The sequence below is a fragment of the Equus quagga genome, chromosome 9, assembly GCF_021613505.1.
Source record: "Equus quagga isolate Etosha38 chromosome 9, UCLA_HA_Equagga_1.0, whole genome shotgun sequence".
Lineage (NCBI taxonomy): Eukaryota > Metazoa > Chordata > Mammalia > Perissodactyla > Equidae > Equus > Equus quagga.
The window spans coordinates 8,954,468-8,973,201 of NC_060275.1; the positions used below are offsets into that span (position 1 = coordinate 8,954,468).

The 18,734-nt window shown below is 35.4% G+C and overlaps 1 protein-coding gene across 1 annotated transcript in view; it reads right to left on the minus strand.

The window, feature by feature from the left end:
* DOK6 (docking protein 6) overlaps positions 1-18,734 on the minus strand; it is a 400,855-nt gene that overhangs the window by 233,091 nt on the left and 149,030 nt on the right. The window contains exon 3 of the mRNA XM_046672318.1: positions 7,295-7,409. Coding sequence (XP_046528274.1) covers positions 7,295-7,409 — 115 coding nt within the window. The remainder of the gene's footprint in view (positions 1-7,294; positions 7,410-18,734) is intronic.

Genomic DNA, 18,734 nt, shown 5'->3' on the forward strand with positions numbered 1-18,734 from the left:
CACCCAATTATAGATGGCTTGATTTCTTAGAAAAGCACAGTTCTGTATAGCAAAGGAGCATATGGTACAATTTTAGAGTGACACATCCAAGGTAATATTCTTTGTGTAAATTCCAAAAATAAAGCAAAAGTACATTTTCTTAATGTACAGAATAAGGAATGACAATCATGTCCCCCTATCTGATCATTTTCCAGCTGGAACTCCATTAATTGTTCATAAAACTTGAAAAATATTTTGTAAATTCTTGCACATACAGCTGTTAATTCTAAAAATGCTTTCTGGAGCTTGGTGGACTTTGGGGGAAATTGATCTGGTTGGCTCAGAGAAAGGGCACAAGAGTTAGCTGGTGCTTCATTGTGTGAAATGATGGGCAGAAAACCACACAGGGGCAGCCCAGCAGGAAGGGCAGTGTGCTGGAGGTGAGGATGGGGTGGCTGGATGGTACAGAGTGCTGACACAGCAGATGACCAATAAGCTGCAGCTCCTTCTACTGTTTGCAAAGTTCAAAGGCTGAGAACCAAGGCAGGACCAGTGTGAAACTGAAAAGTGAACCACTGGAACAGGGGCATAAGGAAAGATTCTCAGGATCTGTACTAGATGTGAAACTCTAGAAATTGATGGCTGGAGAATATCAGTCTGCAGTGAGTGATTAAACTAGAACACAGTATTACATGTATTACACTTAACTGTAGATGCTTAAATTAATTGTTAATCAGTTTATACATTTTCCTCTCACGGTGAACTAATTCCTCTTTCTTTCTAATGTCCTAAATCAAAGAATGTCTTCCAGGAATGATGCATTAGCCACCTTCATTCTAAGTGGCATCAACTCACCTCAGTCATGATTTTGGTGCCTAAGAAGGGATATTCTTGACTGAATCTACCAGACCATTTCACTTACCTGTTACACATTAGCACCTGGACACTATGAGGTAGTTAAGCCTTATAAAATTTGCTCAAATCAGTTCTGTCTCTGATTTGTTTATCATGCCAACCTTCTAAATCATGCCCATATATTACCAAAATAATTCAATCTCCTTGTAAGAGGGTGCAACTTAAGGTTTGGTATTTTTATTCAATGTGAGTCTGAGAAGAGCATTAAAAATTCAAAGTCTCAATACACTACCACTGCTACACAGCATTTCACTTTCTCTAAAGAATTAACTTTAAAATTTCAACATATTTCAGATCACATAAGGCCACTAGATCCTGTTTTTTAATCATTTTTTTCCAAGTCTCTTAGCAGGATAGCTAACAACCAGATGGTTATAAACCAGCAATTTTATTCCACAGTGACTGAGTCAGCTGGAAATATAAGTTGTTACAACTTCATTCAATGTCTTTTGTATTGAACAATCAGTAAACAGAAATATCTCCCATTATCCCCAAAGTAAATGGACCGCTCATAACAGTGCTGCACTGACATCACCTGAAACTGAAGCGGTCCATTTATCCACAGACCATGTAACTCTGAGAGCAGCACTGAATATTTTTTCTAATGTCACACCTTAATTTGACTTCTTAAATGAAATAAAATAGATTTCCTCCTTTGTACTGGATATACACCAGCTGTCATTTTGAGTTATATAACTATATTTTAACAATTTAAAGTCATATTTGACTATATAACTGAACAATCATTAAAATCTATAAGTTATTTCACTGGCTTTATTAAATTAGCCTTATTACCACACACATGAAAAGTTCTGTAATCTGGGCGTGTATCTGAAGTGCAGAGCTTTCATGAGGGAACTTTCCCTCACTCTTAAGCAGAAGCTGAGCCCTTCCAATATTAATAATCCACATAGTTCAAAGGATTTCCTAATCAGGAAATAGGAATTCTTTGTGGAAAATCAAATAAAAAATACTTTTGGTGAAAGAATGCATACACACATATATATTATTGATTATAATATTAATGAATAGTAATTGCACTTTACAGTAGGTTCCATTCACCTAAGTCCAAGAACAGATTCTTTGTCTTGTATCTAAAGCTTTAACAGATGCAGAACAAGTTCATTTCCACCGTTTACAGGTTCTATACCACAGATGGGAGGCAGCACAGGTTTTGTAATTGCATATATAATAAAAATGCTAACTGAAATAAAGGCTTAACTGCATGCCTATTGCCTTTCATTTTCAATTCAAGAATGATGTTTTTACTGCATCTTCTTTGGACTTTTTTGCCGTAGGAAAGATTAAATGAATCCTGGAGAAGAAGAAAACCATAGAGAATCCTCTGAAAATAATGCTTTCTTAAAAAAATCAGGAATAAAATATAAGATACAAATACATCTTAATGACTAATACAAACAATCATGGGGGAAAGAAGTTATTTTACAAAACAAAGTTCTCTCAGAAACAAAGATACAGAATTTGGGAAATACAACGTGAATAAACTGAAACGTGATTAACTGATATCCAGGTATTTCAAGTACAAAATAGTTCTTACGTGAAAATTTTTAAAAATTTAATGATAAATCTGTGGCTATATTGGGATTTGGGTTTTACCTAAATATTTTTCATTTTTTTTTAATGTGGGAAATTTATTCAATTCATGAATATTCTATTACAGAATTTGGATGGAAGAAACTATAAAAAGAACTTCATTACATTACAGAATAAGTTCAGTGCTTCAAATAATTATTTAGGAAATTCACCAGGTTGTTCACACTTTAAATACTACTTGCCCTAAATTACTTGGAGATAAGTTTTCAGGCTTCATATGCTGACAAAGACAGTTCTTTTCCTGTTTTCCTTTCCCTAATGAAGATAACCAGAATCTCGTACCCAAACTCTGGGTTTCCAACATCTAAGCCATCTGCTCCTTCATTTACTAGGCATTGATATGAGATTGAACATTAAAAAAAAATAAAGGCTCTCTTTTCAAAGAACAGTCAAAATGCAGAAATTTTCATTTGTATTCAACAATTTTAACTCAATAAAATTATTACAGCAGACCTGGTGGGCCGTGGCAATTTACACACACCCCCCCCCACACACACGTGTGTGCACACAGCACACTGGTCCTCCATCACAAACACAGAGCAATCTGTTATTTGGCAATTTAAATAATTTTTTCCCATGAAGATGCCAAATTAGTCTTTAAAACTTGTTTTGAAAAACAACCATCTCTTTGAAAAAGGAGAATGATAAATATGTCATTATAACAAAAAAATACAAATTTTATTCGTTCATTAATTCATTAATTTAACAAATTTTTATTAGCACTGTGGTGCTGGGAATTCCAGGGTGAGAAAGACAATATGGTCGTGGCTTCACTGAGCTTAAAATCTGAGAGACTAGAGAAATTTTGAACAGGGCATGTAAAGTTCAAGTTCAGGGTGCTGTGGGAGCGTAGAGCAGGGGCAGTAAGTAAGAGGAAGGGGCAGGAAGCATGAATACCTATGCTGAAATGGAAGGAAATGTAGACGGTTGGGTGAAGAGTGTGTGAGGGGGACACAGTAGGTTGAGGAGGAGCCCATGGAAGGGCTCCATGTTAGGAAGGAGCAAGACACACATGTACATACTTGTGCACACATTTCTTTCTGGTCATAGAACATACACGAGCTACACAGGCACACATTTAGGATTCCTTCTATTGTTTGTCGTTACTGTTGTCAGTTTCTTTTTACCATATTAGAATGTGCCAAACACTTTTTTTTGTTAAGTTACATGCTTTTTAACTACAAAATATGTCATAGATAACTTTCAGATGATAAAGATCCTATTTTTTTACTGTAAATTTTATTGAGATAATTATAAATTCACATGTAGTAATAAAAAATACTACAGAGATCCTGTGTGCATTTTGCCCACTTTACCTCAATGGTAACATTTTGCAAAATTATAGTATAATATCATAACCAGGATATTGACACTGAGAGTTCACTGATCTGAATCAGACTTCATCAGTTTTATTTGTACTCATTTGTGTGTGTGTAAGATCTACACAATTTATCACCTGTGTAGGTTTGTGTGTGCACCACTACAATCAATAAAACTGCTCAATTCCAATAAAAGTTCATGTCACCCTTTTACGACCATACATCCCCCCCTCCCCACAACCCCAACCCTGTACCTAATAACCTCTGGCAACCAATCTGTTCTCCATTTCTAAAATTTGTCATTACACAGATGTCATATAAATCGAATCAAAGTATATAATTTTTTGGGACTGGTGTTTTTTCACTTGGCATAATTCACTAGAGATTCATCCAAGTTGCTGCATATAACAACACATCGCTCCTTTGTATTGCTGAGGAATGTTTCAGGGTGTGAGTGTACCGTGGTTTGGTGAAGGATATCTGGGTTCTGCTCAGTTTTTGACTGTTATGAACAAAGCTACAATGAAAAGTTCTGTACAGGTGTGTGTGTGTGTGCGCGTGTGTGTGTGTGAATCTAAGTTTTCGTCTTTTTCTGAGATAAATGTCCAATAGCGCATGGCTGGACCGTGTGATAATTACATGTTTGATTTTATTTGAAACTGCCAATCATTTTCCAGACCGGCTGTAGCATTTTCCACTCCCATCAGCAATGTATGCATGATCCAGTTTCTCCGCAACCTCACAAGCATTTAGTGGTGTCACTATTTCTTTAATTTTAGCCATTCTGATAGGTACATAATGATATCTTATTGTGGTTTTAATTTGCATTTGCCTGATGACCAACTTGCTTTAAAAAAAATTGGATATGTTCATGTGCACATTCACATATGAATAATTTCACATAAATGGGATAGTTTAAATGTTGGGCATTGTCTTCTGTTCATTTTATTTTCTTACTTTTCCTTTTTTGCTTGCCTTTTTTCTCTGTCTTCATTTCCCATCCAACTCATCATCATCTCCCCACAACCCAGGTAACACATGTTAAAACACCTTCTCTTTCTCTCATAGATTCTTTTATCAAATGTGATTATTCAGTATATACCCCTCTGTGGTTGTCTTGCTTGAACAACTAAACTTTACAGAAATGTCTCCAGGTTAATTGGTTTAATTACGACTCTTTCTAGTGATTGCACAGTATTTCACAATAAGGATATGCCATAATTTGTTCAACTATTCTCTTGATAGCCATTCGTTTCCAATTTTGTTGCCATTACATATAACGTGCTTAAACCTACATCCTCAAGTACTGGTGCGTATGTTTATATGGGAATTGTTTCCAAAGAGGTTCACTGAGTCAAGGATATGTATAATTATATAATAGCAGTTGTCAGTTTTCTTGAAAAAAATAATTGAAACAATTCACATTCCCACTAGCCATTATGTGAATATACTTTACCTGCATTTTCCTTAGAAATAGAAGAGTTTTTTTTTTTTATAATCTTGGATTTAATCTTATTGCTATTTTGATTTTCACATCCCTGACTGCTTTACAGTTTGAGTCTTTTTTCCATATAATTTTGTCATTTCATCAACAGATATAGACTACTGCATCTTAATATCCATCTAAAAAACATAATTTGCAAGAAAAAGTACTCAAGCTCCTTGTTTGTATCTTTCAAGTACTTTCTTTTTTTCCACTGGCATGTGCCATGAGGTTAAGACAATTTTTAAAAATCCTGCGGTTGTTTGCTAACCACTTTTAGTCCTAGCTTCAAGCAGACTGTTATATCCAGACATAAAAAGTGATTTAAAAAAAAACAAATACTAGTTTCAAACAAGTCATAAATTAAAGTAGTTGAAAAGTTTTTGCTAGAAATTCCAATAAAAGCATTCCTCCATTTTTACGTTTGAATCTGGCTTCACCCTCACTGTCAGGAAATTCTTCTGCTAGAAATAAAGGCCATTTTCTTTTCATGAACAGCCCTTCATTTCTCAGAAATCTTACATGAACCAAGAAATCCCCACCACCAAACACACAAACAAAACCTTCCAATTTCAGACTTGCGGGTTACAACTGTGAGTTTGAATTTTGTAATTCTGTAGAAGAATTGTGTAGAAACATAATTCGACATCATTCTTATCTGAAATAACAGACTCCAGTATTGTCCATGTATCCACAATATGGCTCAGTACAATCTCAAAAATATAAAAGGGTAGTGAAAACTGAAACTTGAAACATACAAACAATAGTGAAAACTATCTTTCATCTATTTTGGAAAACTAATTTTCAGGCTATTAGTTTTAATATGAGACATTATTTAAGAGCTCAGAGAAAAGTGAAGTGGTTAGACAGTGAACAAGAAGGCACAAACGTTTTTGGATATTAATATATGATACCAGCAAGTGTGGGACAGGTTCTATTACAAAATAGGGATTTATATTACCAGTTAACAGATTTCTATGTAACTCCAAAAAGTCAATTTTAAACAATGAAATGAGGTCAGATGACAAGTAAAGAAAGTATAGCAAAAGGGATAAAGGCATTCAAGGAAAGAGGAACACTTTGATAAATTCTAATTCAACATAGCAAAACTAAGATAAGTGTAGGTAAGGAGGTGTGAGCAATTCTCTTTAGGCAAAGTTACATTATCAGTTTTAGAATAATATAACCTGATATTAATTATATCCATAAACTTTATAAATCCAGAAGCTGTATTTCCTTTTAAAAAATACTCAATAAAGCTTCTCCTAAAGCCTTCACTATCATTTTAAAGTTACATCTTGTGAACCCGCAGTGCTTATTGCTTCCATCCATTATCAAATGAATGTACCACTTCATTGAGCAAAATCTTTAAAAAGCTATCATAAGCCAACTAATATATTACATTGCACAGGGATTCCAAAGTGAAAAATCATGCAAGTTCAAACTATAAACTGCCTTATGTCTCAATAATGTCAGAGCGCTTTATGAACTGGGATTCTAAAATCGAATCTGAAATGTAGTTACTGGTAGTACTGAAAATCCATGAAAGCCACCAATTGCTCAAAGTTCTGTTTGGAGATGTCTGGGGACGTAGGCTGTGCCTTGCCCCGCTTTGCCATGGCAGTATCATGTTGGCCCACCACATGCCTACAGCTACACTCAGCAAGAACCAGAAAGTCACGTCACAAGCTTGCCCTAACAACATCTCGCAGGCTTTGTTGACTTAATTCTCCAAGCTTGAATGGAAACCTCAAGAGTCCTCCAACCACCTGGGAGCAAAATCCAGACACAGACGGATAATGAACAAGCACTGAAAACATCTGCTGAAATCAATTTGTTGAGCGGCTTATTAAAGTCTTCTACGGCACATTCTCATCACAATCAGCCGTCCTATTCGGCGGTGTATCTTAATCCATCTGGGCTATAGTCTCAGAAGCACCTCAAATGCCTCACACTACATGTAGACGGGGCTATCAGTGCTTACCTGACTCACAGGCAAAGGTCTTTGACGTTTCATCGTGAAAGATAATTGCCACCGCGTGCTTCTTTGTCTCTCGAGGCAGTCTCGTTATATTTTTGATGTTGTGCAGTTCAGTTACCTTGAAAGAAAAATACGTCTAACTGAGTGTACAGTAGACACTATATACCAGAGGATTAAACAGAACGATCAGTTATTACTGCCTTTAGCACCTTGCCAAAGGATATTGGTACTCATTTCTAACTAAGTGTTGCCAAAAACAATACAGAGAACAATACAGACAAAACATCTTCCATTATGCCCTCAATTTTGGTCACTGTTTGCTGAAATTTGAAATAGTCTAAAAACTATGGAGAAGAACAGCTCAATGAAAGCAAGGAATCTATGTTTTTATTAAAATTTTATCTTCTGCACACAATAGCAGGTGTGGCACAGAGAAGACTTTCAATAAATTTTTGTTAAATATTGATTGGATTTAATATCTTACCTCTCTCCTGACTCACCCATCATGCAAGTTCCTGAAAGGACTATTGTCCTGATGCCACTGACACCTGTTGACTGGCAAACGACTAAATGTTTGGAATCATTCAATATAAGCAAAGAACCTGTTTCTTAGAAAAATGGACACAGTGTTTCCAGACTCACATCCCCTACTCGCTCACCAAGGCCCATCCGTGATTTACGGGCCCAGGTTAACAACTCTTTATTCATTGGGCAATTAATAAATACTTAATAAACTTATGTACTTTAGCTGCCAAGTCTTGATGGGTACAAGTTCTTCTGCTACCCCTTGTGTATCTTTTATTTTTCTCCACAATCCACAGAAATGGCCAAATGTCTATTTCCTCAACTACTCTGCAAACACACCACTGCAATAATAATGTTGGATGAGTTAATTTTTTTTTTTTTTATAAATACTGTTTTTATTTATTTATTTATTTTTTTTTAAAGATTTTATTTTTTCCTTTTTCTCCCCAAAGCCCCCCAGTACATAGTTGTGTATTCTTCGTTGTGGGTCCTTCTAGTTGTGGCATGTGGGACGCTGCCTCAGCGTGGTCTGATGAGCAGTGCCATGTCCGCGCCCAGGATTCGAACCAACGAAACACTGGGCCGCCTGCAGCGGAGCGCGCGAACTTAACCACTCGGCCACGGGGCCAGCCCCAAGGATGAGTTAATTTTTAAAATTCACTTCTCAGCATGCTGAATGCCATTATTTCTTCTAATACAAAAGATTGGACAGGTTCATTTTCATTTTCATTTAGTTCAAATATTTAAAAATTTCTCTTGAAGTTTCTTCTTTGATGAACGTGTTATTTAGAAGTATATTGTTTAATCTCCACATATTGTGGGATTTTCCAGCTGTCTTTCCACTCTTGATTTCTAGCTTAATTCCACTGTGGTGTAAGGGCAGGTATTGTGTGATTTGTATTCTTTCAGATTTGTTAAGGTGTGTTTTATGGCCCAGATTATGGTGTATCTTGCATGTTCCATGTGAGCTGAGAAGAATGTGTTCTGCTGTTGTTTGATGACATAGTCTGGAGATGCCCATTATATCCAGTTGATTGATGGTGCCGTTGAGTTGAACTCTGTCCTTACTGATTTTCTCCTTGCTGAATCTGCCCATTTTTGAGCAAAAGATGATGAACACTCCAACTATGATAGTGGATGCATCCATTCCTCCTTGCAGTCTCATTAGTGTTTGCCTCACATTGTTTAACACTCTGTTGTTACGTGCATACATATTAAAGATTACGTCTTCTTGTAGGATTGACCAGTTCATCAACATGTAATGCCTTTCTTTATCGCTGATAATCTTCCTTGCTTTGAAGTCTTCTTTGTCTGAAATTAATATGCTACTCTTGCTTTCTTTTGATTAGTGTTAGCATGATGTATTTTTCTCCATCCATTTAATCTATATGTGTCTTTATATTGAAGGTGGGTTTCTTTTTGATAACATATCATTGGATGTTGTTTTTTCACCCACTCTGACAATCTCTGTCTTTTAATTGGTGCATTTAGACTATGTTCAAAGTGATTATTGATATGGTTGTATTAATATCTACTATATTTGTTAGTTTTCTGTTTGTTGCCTTTGTTCTTTATTCCTATTTGTCTTCCACTCTTTTTCTGCCATTTGTGCTTTTAATTGTGCATTTTACATGACTCCATTCTTTCCTCCTTTCTTAGCATATCAATTATAATTCTTTATTACTTTTTTAGTCATTGCCCTAGAGTTTGAAATACACACTCACAAATATACATTTAGATTATGCTTTTCTTTTCTTTATACAGATCCAAGTGTCTGACGTATATTATTTCCCTTCTCTCCAAAGAACTTCTTTTAACATTTCTCGCAAGTCAGGCCTACTACAAAAAATTCTCTCAGCTTTGTTTGTCTGACAAAGTCTTAATTTCTGCTTCACCTTTGAAGGATAATTTTTCAGGGTGGGTGGTTTTAGGTTGGTGGATTTTTTGCTCTCAACACATTAAATATTCCACTCAACTCTCTTCTTGCTTGGATGGTTTCTGAGGTGAACACAGATGTGGTTCTTATCTTTGTTCTCTATAGGTAAGGTGTTTTTATCCCTCGACTTCTTTCAGAATTTTTTTCTTTACTTTTGATTTTCTATAGTTTGAAAATGGTATGCCTAGGTTTAGTTTTCTGGGTTTTTTTTGCATTTATCCTGCTTGGGGTTCACTGAGCTTCCTGGATCTGTATTTCTGTATGTGACATTATTTAGGGGAAACTGTCAGTCATTATCGTTTCAAGTATTTCTTCTGCTACTTTCTATTTTCCTGTCGGTATTCCTATTATGCATTTATTACAACTCTTGTAGCTATCCCATAGGCCTTGGATATTAATTTTTTTTTCCGGTCTTTCTTTTTGCTTTCCAGTTTGGGAGGTTTCTATCAAGATATCCTCAAACCCATAGATTCTTTCCTCAGCCGTGCCCAGTGTACTTGCAAGTTCATCAAAGGCATTCTTCATTTCTGTTAATGTTTTTGACCTATTTTTCTTTTCCATTCTTTCTTAGGATTTTCATCTCTCTTCTTACATTGCATATCTGTTCTTGTGTACTGTCTACTTTATCCATTAGAGCCCTTAGCATATTAATCTTAACTGTCTTAAGTTCTGAGTCTGATAATTCCAACATCTGTGCCACATTAGGTTCTGATGTTTCTTTTGCCCCTTCTAATTGTGTTTTTTGCCATTTGGTGTGCCTTGTAATCTTTTCTTGATAGCCAGATATGATGTAACGGGTAAAAGGAATCGTTGTAAATAGGCCTTTAGTAAGTGGTGGGGAGGTGTGGGGGGAGGGGAAGCATTCTATAGTCCCGTGATTAGGTCTCAGTCTTTAGTGAGCCTTGCCTCTGGACTAGGAACTTAAGTGTTTCTCCGTCCTCCCCACCTGAGGTGAGAGAAGATGGCTAGAGTTCACAGGAATTGTATATTTCCCTTGTCTTTGACAAGGGTGCCACTTTTGACTTGCTTGATCAACGTTCAATGCTTTTCACTTTATGAAGCATGCTTAAACTACACATGAAGGATTCTGATGAGCGGAAAAGAGTCAATTCCATTCATGACTCACAATGCCATCCTAGAAGCACTATCCATCACTAACTAGTGTTATAATTGGGAAGAAACGTACAGATATATTTCATATATTTTTAAAACTTTGGTCCTCCATTTTCAAAGACAATACCTCTGATGTTGATTAGGATATAATAGTACAGAAATAGTTAAAATTATGAATTCATGACCAAAAATTGTACCCATGTCATGTAAAGTAATATCTGTAAAATAAAAGTATGTGACTACATTTTTAAGAGCTTGGTGTTGTCACATTTCCCTCTAAAGTCCGTAGTCACCTAGACTTCTTGTCTCCTAAAATAACAAGCTCAATGTTCAGGGTTTCTGTGTAGGCTACTTAGAGGAGACCTTTTATTCTCTGTCACAATGAATTTACAGTTCTGTCACATTGCTGGAAAATTAATATATCCTCTTTTCATATTTGTTTTTCTCTCTACTTGTAATTATCTCATTTAAGATTAACATGCAATATTAAAATGGGTAAGACAAGTGATTTTAAGTTAAATAAACTAACTTAAAAACTTTGCTTCACATAATGAATATATACAAATACATATATATGTGTATTTATACATATACTACTTACATATATTATATAAATATTTCATATCTATCCATCTATTTGAAAATACCCATTTTCTCTTTCAGGAAAAAAAATTAGACACCAATATCTTACAGTGTCTGAGGATTAATATCCTGGGGAGAAAGATGAGAATGCTTTTTTTGGAACAATGATTCACATATTATATTTAAAATACATTAAAGCATGTTCTCAAATAAAGTTAATTTTTAAATGATTTAATAATTGACTCAAGTAATATTTAAGCCAAACTTGATGCTAACATAGTAAATAGAAGTTATATTTGAAAAAGAGATATTATTTTCAACTGTAATTAATTTTAAACAAAAGATCTTACCAAAATTAAGTAGAATCTAAAAGCAATGAAGATTGTGTTGCTTAAGAATTCATGAAACTTATGTCATGTGAGCATGAAAGTGATATGTTGCTATATAAGATATATATGATGTCTAGGTGCAGAAAATAATATCATAAAAAATTTATTATTCTGCTCCAGGGCCTTACTCAAATGTTTTTATTTAGAAATATAAAAGAATATTGGAACAGATATTGTGGATTTCAGATTTTTTGTCTTCTCATAGCAAAAATCAAGAAAACAGATTAATGGCTAGCCTAGCAAAATGCAGCCAGCACCAGGGATTTCTGACTTCTGTGCCTTAGGCAATCTGACAGATGATGTAGTTCAAACAAAGTGCTTGCTCTTCTATAAAGTGTGCATTTGGAAATGCAGACTACCTCTTCCAGCGGACACTAGTGCACGGCTTTCCAGAACAGTGCGAGGCTGTTTGTTGTTGATCAATAGAGTGATGCCACCCACTTCAGTGTGTGCCCTAGACATTAAACAGATGCCAGGAAAGCAAAATAGTCATGAGAAGTATAAAATTCTACCCAGATCGTCTCAGTTAAGAAGTTCAAGTGTTATACTAGATTATAAAATGTGACAAAATCATACCCGAGGGTTTTCTGAGGAGTTAGTGTATCTTTCAAATTGTTCCTCTTTAATTAAAAATATGTTTTAAAAAATATTTTGAATTGTAACAATTTAGGTCAAGATACAATATATTTGAAACTCTTAGCCTCACTTTTCACGCTTGGTATTTTATGGATTTACCATCCAGTAGAAAACTGTATTTTCTTAGCTAAGAACAACTTTTAAAATAAACATTTTAAATGTTTCAAAATAAAAATGTTTTTATTAGTCTAAAACCTGTCAATGTGACATAAAAGTAATTATCAATATTTATTAAGATTGTGAAATCCTAGAGCATTTCAGTTAATATATATCAATAAATTATTGGATCATTTAACAATTCAATATATATTTCTGAAATACTGGTTTTTCACATGGCTATAAAAGCATAAAATATTAAACTTTAATAAAAGCATTAAAGTAATTATTTTAAATAAATATGAAATTAGAATTTAATTGAAGGAAAACTTACTTGAAAATGACTCAGACTGTTCAGGTCTAAGTCAATAAATGCCATGGTGAACAATTGGAAATCTTGAGGTCTAATAAGTGATACAATTAAAACTCAGATATAAACATACCTAAATGATGACTACTAACTGGTGCTGTCTAATTTTTATTTCAAGGAGCAATCCTTAAGGAACTCATGGTGATAAAGTTAGAGAGTTCAAAGGTGAAACACCACCTTTTTCTGTAGGACTTCATAATTCAGTTGGAGTGATCAGATTACAAATAACAGTAATAAATCCTATGACATAATTAAAAACAGAGCTAAAGCTGCATAGAGGAAGAAGATCTGTATTTCTACAACCAGTTTGTGGACATGGCACCTCGATTTTAAAGCACAAATAAAAAAGTATATAGACAACTTCCAAACCTTACTCTCCTGCCCTACTTTGTTCATGTGGATTATATCTATTAATGATTACTATAAGAAATATTAGAACTTATAAATTATTCTATGTTTATTTATTTGTGTTTAAAAATAATAATAAACTCATTTTATCATAACACAAATAATATTTTAAAACTAAAAAATTCCCCAAATAGGAGAACAGTGGCAATGCTTTTTTTTTTGCACAACTCTTAACATCTGTCTTAAGAAATGATAGCTTGGAACTCATTATCTTCTTCAGAATTCACCACGTGGAAATATATTGATTAAGTATATACAGAAAATAAGGCCTTACACAGACGTGAAGTTGTAAAAGGGAAGAATAATTTCAGAGCAGTTTCAGCCAACTGTGGATATTCTTCTTTGATTCTATCTCCAAACTTGACAAATGTTTTCTTAAAGATTATTGCCATGGAGACTCTGATATCATGTCAAATATATTTTACATTCTGTTGCATTAAAATCCATAGGACTATTTTCAACTTTGACTGGTCACTGAGAAAATATTAGTTGACTGAGTTATAAAGATCTTATAAATGTTGCCATAGTTTATTATCAATATAAAAATATTCACTAATATCAGCCTTGATTTCCACAGTAAAAGCTGTAGATTTTGAGAAGTTGTCAAACTCAAGAATGCAGACACAAGATTCCCAAATTTTAATTTTCACTTGAAAACTTAAATTTTAACATTGTTAAAAATACTGTCAGTTTTCCTTTAAGACAGGTCCATTTAGTTCATTTTTGAGAAAATGTCTCACAAATCCCCAAGTCTGAAGAACTGTAGTTTGTCATCACTCTTTCATTAAAACAGGTGTTCTCTGAAACATTTCTGTACAGTGAAGGAAACAATCAACTAAATGAACAGGCAACCTACAGATTGAGAGAAAATATTTGCAAACCATATATCTGATAAGAGATTAATATCCAAAACCTAAGGAACTCATGTAACTCAATAGCAAAGGAAACTCCAAATAACCTAATTAAAACCTGGGCAAAGGAACTGAATAGACATTTTTCTGAAGAAGACATAAAAATGGCCAACAGACATATGAAAAAAAGTGCCCGACATCACTAATCATCAGGGAAATGCAAATGAAAAGCATACTGAAATATCACCTCACATCTGTTAGGATGGCAATTATCAAAAAGATAAAAGATGGCAAGTGTTGACAAGGGTGTGGAGAAAGGGAACCCTGGTACACTGTTGGTGGTTATGTAAACTGGTACAGCCACTATGGATAACAGTATGGCGGTTCCTCAAAAAAAAAGAGACATTTGATCCAGCAATCCCTCTTCTGGGTACATACTCAAAGGAAATTGAAGCAGTACATCAAAGAGATATCTGCAGGGGCCTGCCCTGTGGCATCGTAGTTAAGTTTGCGCACTCGACTTTCGTGGCCCGGGGTTCATGAGTTCAGATTCAAGGTGTGGGCCTACGCCCCACTGTCAAGCCATACTGTGCCAGGCATCCCACATATAAAGTAGAGGAAGATGGGCACGGATGTTAGCCCAGGACCAATCTTCCTCAGCAAAAAAGAGGAGGATTGGTGGTGGATGTCAGTTCAGGGCTAATCTTCCTAAAAAAAAATAAAAATTAAAAAAAGAGAGATGTCTGCAGTCCCACGTTCATTGCAGTATTATTCACAATAGCCAAGATATGGAAGCAACCCAACCGTCTGTCAGTGGATGAATGGATACAGAAATTGTGGTATATGTACACAATGGAATACTATATAGCTTAAAAAAAAAGGTCTTGCCATTTGTGACAACATGGATGAACCCGGAGGACATTATGATAAGTGAAACAAGCTGGACACAGAAAGCAAAATACTGCATGATCTCATTTACATGTGGAATCTAAAAACGCTGAATACATAGAAGTAGAGAGTAGAACATTAATTACTGGAGTGGGAAGTGGGGCAAATGCAGATATTGGTGAAAGGAAACAAAGTTGCAGTTATGTTGGATGAATGAGTCTAGAGAGCTAATGTACAGAATGGTGACCATAGTTAATAATACTATATTGTGTCCTAGAACTTTGCTAGGAAAGTAGATTTCAGGCGCTCTCATCTCTCTCTCTCTCACGCACACACACACACACACACACACGGTGACTATGTGAAGAGATGGATATATTAATTAGCTTGACTCTAGTAATAATTTCACTATGCATAGGCATACCAAAACATCATGTTGCACACCTTAAATATAGACAAATTTTATTTTTAAAAAAGAATACGATAACTACTATTATTGTTTAGAGCCATGCCTTGATTCATGCTGCAGTTTCACCTACTATTGCTTTTGCATCAAAACCAAGTAAAAATTAACATGAGTGAAAATAATAAGTAACATATTAGTATTATGATGGAAAGAGTGTCATCTTCATGGACCACTCTAAGATCCACTGTTCCAGATACAGCACTCTCCCGGGCCCACAATCTCTGTTCTGTTGTAAAGTTTTGTCAATTCTATTTCATGAACCTTCCTCTTACTCATTCCTTGCTCTCCACAACTTTACCACTGGTTCAGATTCTCACTCTTTCTCATCTTAAATATTCCTATTATTTTCCCATCAGCCTACACACTCCCCTGTCTTCCGTTATCTTGTTCACACTGATTCTAGACTAATATTTTTAATGTAAAGACTTGATCATGACCCTCATGTCCTTAAAACCATTTAATAACATCTTAAAAATTAAGTTCTCACTCCTTAGCAAGGACTTGAAGACTTTCAATGATTCACTTCCTACTTGTACATCTAATCTCATTTTTCTCCACATCAACCTTGAACACAAATTAAGTTCCAGCCATAAACAAAATCTTTCATTTTTCCTGAATAAGAAGCACGCTATTTAGAGGTTAGGAAGTCTTTTACAGAATAATCTTCTTGGAGCACCCTGCTCCTTCATCTTCCTGTCAAGCGCACAATCATTCATCAAGACCAATGGGCAAGTCTTCCCTTAGTTTTCCTGGAGTGACTCATGCACAGTTAATAATTTGTTCCTGGGGTGGGGGTGGGGGGTTCTCAAGACTTTGACATTTTGATCTGAATTCAGATGACTTCCTGACTCATTATGAAACCACTGCGTTCTTACACTGGATTCAGAAAGTAAAGATTGTTCTTCTTTCATTAATTCATGTTAGTTTTTAAATCAATTCTTTACATAACTAGACTTCAATATAGGATTTTTTTTGTTCTAAGCTTTCGTAATAATAATTTACATATTGGTATTACCCTCTACATTGTATGCTCCAATATTTGGGTGATAATATTTGCATAGAAATTTTACAATTGCTTCTGTCCAATAAAATTTCCATCAATTTTCCAATAGTTGCTTCCTTATACTTGCCTCCTGTCGCTGAAAAATATGAATGTGTACCATTGGAAAAATTAATATAATTCATTCCTTCAGCTCCCTGTGACAGATATTATGTGCTTTGATACAGCCTTCCCGTGTTTACTATTTGACTATCCCAACATGTTCAATAATTACAAGCTTAGTCTTCTTTATCTTGGAAAGATTTAAGATCTCTCAAATATTAAATTGCCTTATGAAATGCATCATCTAGAAAAGACTAATTATGAATAAAATTATATTAGAATTGGAATTAACTATAATAGTCACTCTAGGCTGTCTACTCAGCCTCCAGTTCCAGCCCCTTCATTCTTATCAGAACCTGATTTTGTTCAGTTATCCACCCCTACATCATGTAGCCCAAGTGCGCTGGTGGAAATCTCTCACCCCTAGTATCCGGGTAGAACTCTTTACTCCTAGGGTAACAGTCTCCTTGTTTGTGGTTAGTTTAGGAAAGGCAATACGCGCTAAATAGGACCAAGGAGATGTGAACAGAAGTCTTCCGGTGGCTTCTGATCAATATTTTCTGATTTGAGGGCAGCCCTCTTCTCAGTAGATGCTGTCCTGTCTTGATGTCATGATTCAGAAATGCCACAGATATTATTCTACTAGATTGAAGATGAAGGCAACCTTACAGTGGCAGAGTAGAGATTCGAACAAAAAGATGGAAAACCCAAGTCCTCAGTTTTCATTCTTAAGCAAGAGTTACTGAATCAACCAACCCAGAAGCCAGTTTCTGTTTCTGGACATGCTGTAATATGGGATAATGCTTTTCTGCAAGTCGTTTGAGTTGGGGTTTCTGGTATTTGCCCCCTAAACATTCTAACTGATAAAGCAAACACAGAGCTGAGCTTTGCTCATTTAACAATGGGAAATGGCTGTCTCTATCTGGGTGGCTGTCACACAGTTACTTAAAGTGATGACCAGAATAAAGGTCACACTTCCTGTTTCTCAAACTAGCGCTCTTTCCACCAATTTGTGCAGTAACTATTGCTCTGAAATTCCTGCAATTTATTAATGGCAAATAACAGCTAATCAAGAAGTTATTATAAGAAGGAGAATTCAACTGCAAAAGAGACTCAAATTGTAGGGATGATGGAAGAAATCCCAGGAAAACTCATTACCTTATTGCTCCTAAATTATTTTGACGTTGTCTATTATAAAACAGAAAGCTAATCTATTTTCAAGTCTAAGAAATGCAGAAAATTAATATGCACTAAAATAGGAAATCTATATACTTCTTTCTCTCCTTTCCCCCCTCCTTCTCTCTCTTGCTCCCCATGCGTAAATTTAGCATGTCTAATAATATGTTTCACTGACTCTACGAACAAAAAGGATGAAACGGCCCAGTCAGCTATACCATCGTTCTTACTTTAAGAGCTACAGCTTCACTACACAGATATTAACAGAGACTACACAGATACAATGACTTAGTAGAGGTACAAAGTTAAATCTTTTTATTACTGTAATGGTTGAATAGTGGCCCCCAAAAAGATATGCCCAAGTCCTAACCCCCAGAACCTGTGAATGTGACCTTAATGGGAAAAGGGTCTTTGCAGGTGTAATTAAATTAAGGATCTTGAGAGGAAATCATCCTGGGCTTAATGTGGGCTCTACATCCATTGACAAGTGTCCTTACATGAAGAGAGCTGAGGGGGCTTTGAGACGAGGACACAGTGGAGATGGCCATGCGAAGGCAGAGGCAGAAATTGGAGTGATATTGCCACAAGCCAAGGAACATTTGGAGCCACTAGAGGCTGGAAAAGACAAGCAAGAATCCTCCCCCTGAGGCTTTGCAGGAGTGTGGCCCAGCCAACACCTCGAGTTCCAAATTCTAGTACCCAGAGCTGCGAGAGAGTAAATTTCTATGATTTTAAGCTACCAAGTTTGTGATAGTTAGGCCAGCCCCAGGAAACTAATAAGATTATAGAGGAATATTTGAAGATAAGCAGCCCAATTTGTGTTTTAAAGTTAGCAGTCTTGAATGAAGGTAAAATGACAGAAATAAAATCATGAAAATTTTGTATATAGCCCAAATTTCTCTAAT